Source organism: Abramis brama, assembly GCF_963993115.1.
Source record: "Abramis brama genome assembly, chromosome: 1".
Lineage (NCBI taxonomy): Eukaryota > Metazoa > Chordata > Actinopteri > Cypriniformes > Leuciscidae > Abramis > Abramis brama.
This window is the reverse complement of record NC_139963.1, coordinates 32851972-32857994: the sequence shown is the minus strand read 5'-3', so window position 1 is coordinate 32857994 and position 6023 is coordinate 32851972. Positions and strand designations below refer to the sequence as shown.

The 6023-nt window shown below is 37.1% G+C and overlaps 1 protein-coding gene across 1 annotated transcript in view; it reads right to left on the bottom strand.

Annotated features, from left to right (window-relative positions):
• Positions 1-180: 180 nt before the first annotated feature.
• The window catches only part of itga3a (integrin, alpha 3a), a 42504-nt gene continuing 36661 nt past the window's right edge, over positions 181-6023 (bottom strand). The window contains exons 24-27 of the mRNA XM_084111590.1: positions 3359-3590; positions 3065-3190; positions 2234-2387; positions 181-1547 (exon numbers count right to left, since the gene is read on the bottom strand). Of these exons, the coding sequence (XP_083967716.1) occupies positions 2277-2387; positions 3065-3190; positions 3359-3590 (469 nt within the window). The 3' untranslated portion in view covers positions 181-1547; positions 2234-2276. The remainder of the gene's footprint in view (positions 1548-2233; positions 2388-3064; positions 3191-3358; positions 3591-6023) is intronic.

The window sequence follows — 6023 nt, the reverse complement described above, 5'->3', positions numbered from 1 at the left end:
GACGCTCGCTTGCGAATGCGGTTAGTTTTGACATCTATTCAAACTCTAATGCAATTACTTTCCTGGTGTGAGGCTTAACAGGATTAGAAATGATCACATTCCTGTTCATTACTTACAAAATTAGCAACATGAGCGCGTATTAAAGAAAAAAAACATGCAATCCTTGTATTTTATTAAGATATCACTTTATTTACTATAACGCAGATTTGAGAGCTAATTAATGCACACGTTTAAAAAAAATTCTTTAGCTGCGTAGATTTACAGGCCTGTTGACATGAGAGCACAGGGTCTATTTTCAACAAATTAACGTTTAAATTATATATGTAGGCTAAACAACATCCACGTATTTATTAAAACGTTTTAAACAAATAAATCACTGTAAAAAAAAAAAAAACATCCACAAAATCATTTCTTTTTTAGACAAATTTAATTGGCACATTTACATCATACATAAAGACCCACAACATCTAAAATATGACTATGAAATTCACGAACAAGAATCAGGGCATGAAACATGTAGCCTACACATCACCCCAGAGTAGAGCTAAAACTGGCTGAATTTGAGATTAGGTCTCGCCCCAATTCCATATAGGTGAGGAATATTTGTGTGTCTGTTTATGGTCTCGTGTATTTCGTGTGACTATTCATAATAGGTAGCTGTTTTTTTTTTTTTTTTTTTAATCCATCACTGTTTCACATAAACGTGACCTGATGCAAGATAAAAATATATAAAGCAAGAACCGAATGAGAAAGATGAAATAGTGAGTCATGACTGGGCAACAGATTTTAGCACTATCGGAAAACCTGAAGAGAAAATTCAGTGCTATTTTCAGTTAGGGCACATAACAATAACAACAAAATCCTCACACAGATAATAAGTCAAAATACACAGAGTTCAACAGTAAGTTCACACTTACACTGAATTTACATTCATATTCATTGATGTTTAAAGGTTTGGTTTTCTGTATTCTATACCATCTTATTGACAAATCAGCAGAATTTGAAACAAAAATGTTTTTTAGTTATCCTTTTGTATCTTTACAAAGATAGATTCTGTAGAATGTATCTTTCCTTTGTGGTGGAGACAAATCTGAACTGCTGAGCCAGCCTCAGAAAAACCTTCTTGTTGAGCCCTCCAGCATACATACATGTATTCAGTTGAAAAACAGTAATAAAATAAACATCAAAACATAAATCTCACACAGTCTTCTGTATAATCAGTTCATCTTAGGCAAATTTTAAATGAACATCTTCAATTGTATCAGATATCCAGATAAAGTTCCAATAAAATCAGGTAGAGTTGCATTGATTCAGATAATAAATGTCTGTAAACGTCCATTTCACTGTCTAGAAGAGACAGTTTGAGAGTGCACTCATCAGTAGTACTGTTTATTTTCAGTCCAGTTTGTGATCCAGTGTTTCTTGTTGTTCGTTGAGTCCACAATCAAAAAGCCTTGGTTTACCTGGTACTGTTCCTTCTTACTAATCTTCACGCCTTGGTATTTTGGTATAGTTTGGAAGTAGACAGCCCGCCTAAAAAAGCCACTCTGCGAGAAGACATAAGAAAAAGAGCACTGTGAGCAAGACGAGCATCTTACCACAGGATGTATGTATTCAGAGAAGCTTTGAGAAATCTAACAGCCTTGACTGAAGTAGATTACAAGATTAACATTATATAGCAACTGAGAGAAAGCATTCTGTAAACTCAGGTGAAATTATGAAGAGAGCAAATTATTATGAGATAAAGAGTCGGTAAAAATGTGTGATAAATTCAGCGGCAGATTGTGAAAGGGAAAGGAAAGCTTGTTATCTCTGTAAGAGAAGATGTGATCAGAAGGAGTTTGTTGGATCAGTAGAAAACAAGACCTCAGACATCAAAAAAGAAAACAATGTGGTAACGCAGAAGTTATTAGTCATGTCAAAGCAAGGAAAGGCGTTCAGAAGTTGGATTAAAGCAATATACAGTTCATGTTTTAAGACTTCATTCTATCTCCAAGATAACAGCAACCTAAGCCCGAGGACATAACAAAGAGCCTCACATATCAATTTGTTTCAGGAAAAAAAACAACCTCTAGTGTTTTTGAGAGCAATGATGAGAGTCGAAAACAGACGAGGGAAGCGTTGTGTCTCAAAGGGGAAGAGGAAAGACAGTATTAGTGGAGCTTCCATGGAATACATTACTGTTAATCAAGCCAAGCATTTTAGCTAGAGAGCCGTTGGCTGTGACACCTACAAACTTGCTATTTGTGTCAGAGGCCCACAAAGGCCAGGGAATCTCAGTCCTCCTCTGTAAGGTGGTCATTTTCTGATGGCTGTGTTTTCATTTCTGCTTTCTGGGCCTTGGCCTCATAAAGCTCTCTGGTGTTGGCTCTCTTGAAGAAACCACACTGGGGAACAGGATTCAGATATGAGCAATCAAACGAAGCACAATACATGGCTGGAGAAAGTGATCTAGGCTTGAATCAACTGTGCTCTTCTGGCACAAATGTTGTGATGTATTGAAAATAATAATATCCATACCATGCGTGCAACATCTAGCTGTACTGTAAAAATGTTCAAAGTAAAAAACAGAATACATGTAATTTGACTGCAAAATACTGTAAAAATGTGTTTGGGGGAAATACAAAAATAATTTATGCTGAAAATATATATTCTATTTAACAAGAACATACACATACTTGCACAATATAATGTGGTTAAAATGTGTTTTGTGTGTGTGTGTGTGTGTGTGTGTGTGTGTGTGTAAAAATATTTTTCTATTATTTTTTTTCTATAGATTGTGTGTGTAACATTTCATCATATATTTAAAATAATATATGGTTATGATTGTTAAGTTTATAGGCACCAAAGTGCCATCCTGAATGCCTGAAATGTTGGATGATTAAAATGTGTAGCAATATGTGTTGCTGCTCCTCTCAAAGTGGAGTTAAAAACAAACTTCACACTGTGTTTATGGTGTTAAAGCACAATGCGATAAAATTAAGTTGTTGTTTGTGTGACTCCAACCAGAGTAATTTGCAGATATGAGAACAAAAGGAGTATTGAAGCACAGAAAGTTTCTCACCTTCCACAGAAAAATGACAATCAGGCCCAGCAGAATCACTCCAGCCAGCACAGACACAATGATTATCCACAGAGGCATTTCATACGGAAGCTCTTCTGACCCTGCAGGGTCTATATCTACTGTAAACTAAACAGAGAAAAGATGTTTACTGTCATTAATCTCTAATGCAGCAGAAAACATATACAGGAAATTGCCTCATTTTAATAGTTATTTGATTTTCCCCTCACTTATGCTAAATGTATGCAAGAGAGAGTTCCAGATAGAAGAGGAAACTTGGAGATGTTTAGTTTGTACCTCACGGGTGGAACTGATCATCTTGATGGTTGGTATGTCTGTTTTTAGACTCAGTGTGGCACTACCAAACACACGTACTCTAACAGCCTTGTATTCCTGTAAACAGAGCAGCACAAATGTTATTTTCAGGACTTTAGAATGAGTATCACGTACAGTAAGGGTTTTCAAACCCTTCCTGGAGCTTCCCCAGCATGGGGAATGATTTCCATAATGATTTCTTAATTTGGAATATGATCAAAGATTGTGCATGTGAATAATAATAGTGCAAAATAGAACATTTTCACTCTGTTCAAATGGTGACTTGAATAAAGATTAGTTTATTTTGCTGAATGAGAGACTCAGTAAAATGATCCAATTTTCCCATCATCACATATATTGGACACATTCAGCTCAGGTCAAGGAGTGGTCTACTAATCAGCTGGTGACTTAATTCAGCTGGATTAAATAGGGGACACATCCAAAATGTGCAGTGCTGGTTAGGATACAGGAACGGTTAATGTTAAAAACCTTACAGGGCTGCGTTTCCCAAAAGTCTTGTTTAAATTAATGCAAATAAGTCATTTTAACATTTATCAATGTATTTCACACTGTAGATCATAATTGCATTTTAAATTTGCACATACACTGGCTCCAAAAAGCATTTGAAAGTGAAGTTAGAAATGTCTGAACGTTGATATTACACAATGTTAATATTGTATAATTAACAGTATATACATAACATAATTGTTTATTTCAAATCAGTGTTGTTCTTTTAAACTTTCTCTTTTTCATTCTTAAATAGAATTGATTTGATTTTCAGCATATGTGTACACACACATATATATATATATATATATATATATATATATATATATATATATATATATATATATATATATATATATATATATATATATACACACACACTCACCTAAAGGATTATTAGGAACACCATACTAATACTGTGTTTGACCCCCTTTCGCCTTCAGAACTGCCTTAATTCTACGTGGCATTGATTCAACAAGGTGCTGAAAGCATTCTTTAGAAATGTTGGCCCATATTGATAGGATAGCATCTTGCAGTTGATGGAGATTTGTGGGATGCACATCCAGGGCACGAAGCTCCCGTTCCACCACATCCCAAAGATGCTCTATTGGGTTGAGATCTGGTGACTGTGGGGGCCATTTTAGTACAGTGAACTCATTGTCATGTTCAAGAAACCAATTTGAAATGATTCGAGCTTTGTGACATGGTGCATTATCCTGCTGGAAGTAGCCATCAGAGGATGGGTACATGGTGGTCATAAAGGGATGGACATGGTCAGAAACAATGCTCAGGTAGGCCGTGGCATTTAAACGATGCCCAATTGGCACTAAGGGGCCTAAAGTGTGCCAAGAAAACATCCCCCACACCATTACACCACCACCACCAGCCTGCACAGTGGTAACAAGGCATGATGGATCCATGTTCTCATTCTGTTTACGCCAAATTCTGACTCTACAATCTGAATGTCTCAACAGAAATCAAGACTCATCAGACCAGGCAACATTTTTCCAGTCTTCAACTGTCCAATTTTGGTGAGCTCGTGCAAATTGTAGCCACTTTTTCCTATTTGTAGTGGAGATGAGTGGTACCCGGTGGGGTCTTCTGCTGTTGTAGCCCATCTGCCTCAAGGTTGTCCGTGTTGTGGCTTCACAAATGCTTTGCTGCATACCTCGGTTGTAACGAGTGGTTATTTCAGTCAAAGTTGCTCTTCTATCAGCTTGAATCAGTCGGCCCATTCTCCTCTGACCTCTAGCATCAACAAGGCATTTTCGCCCACAGGACTGCCGCATACTGGATGTTTTTCCCTTTTCACACCATTCTTTGTAAACCCTAGAAATGCTTGTGCGTGAAAATCCCAGTAACTGAGCAGATTGTGAAATACTCAGACCGGCCCGTCTGGCACCAACAACCATGCCACGCTCAAAATTGCTTAAATCACCTTTCTTTCCCATTCTGACATTCAGTTTGGAGTTCAGGAGATTGTCTTGACCAGGACCACACCCCTAAATGCATTGAAGCAACTGCCATGTGATTGGTTGATTAGATAATTGCATTAATGAGAAACTGAACAGGTGTTCCTAATAATCCTTTAGGTGAGTGTATATGGTAACTCATCAGTGGACTTTCTTCGTACATTTTCAACAATGAAGGCTTTTTTTTTTTACACCTTTCTTGTTCTTACTAATTCAAGCAATAATTTGTCTAATATAATATAATATAATAGCAAAAATAAAAAATAAATAAAAACTCAAGCACAAAAAATATGATTGTGCAGTGTGAACACAAATCAGCATGTTGTGAGGAGAAATAATAAAACTGCGAGTCCTGACAGGTCTCACGCGGCGCATGCTGAAATCTTCACGCACGCGAGTCAGTTCTTACAGGGGGCGGGGTCCAAACCTAAGTGTTAACAAATGCTTTTGCCTGCTGGCCTTCTCTGAAACTCTGATTTTGATTGGCTGCTTGTATTACGTTAAAGGTCCACTGAAGGTCCTTGAAACACGCAGAATGTGTTGACGTAATTTCCACTGAAACAGGAAGACAGGGCGGGACACATCGAACAGCTCCTCTCCTTAAAAAAAAAAACCCAATAGCGTTTTGTTTATATCAGAGCCGTTGAGCTCTGTAAAGCTGCAGTTTC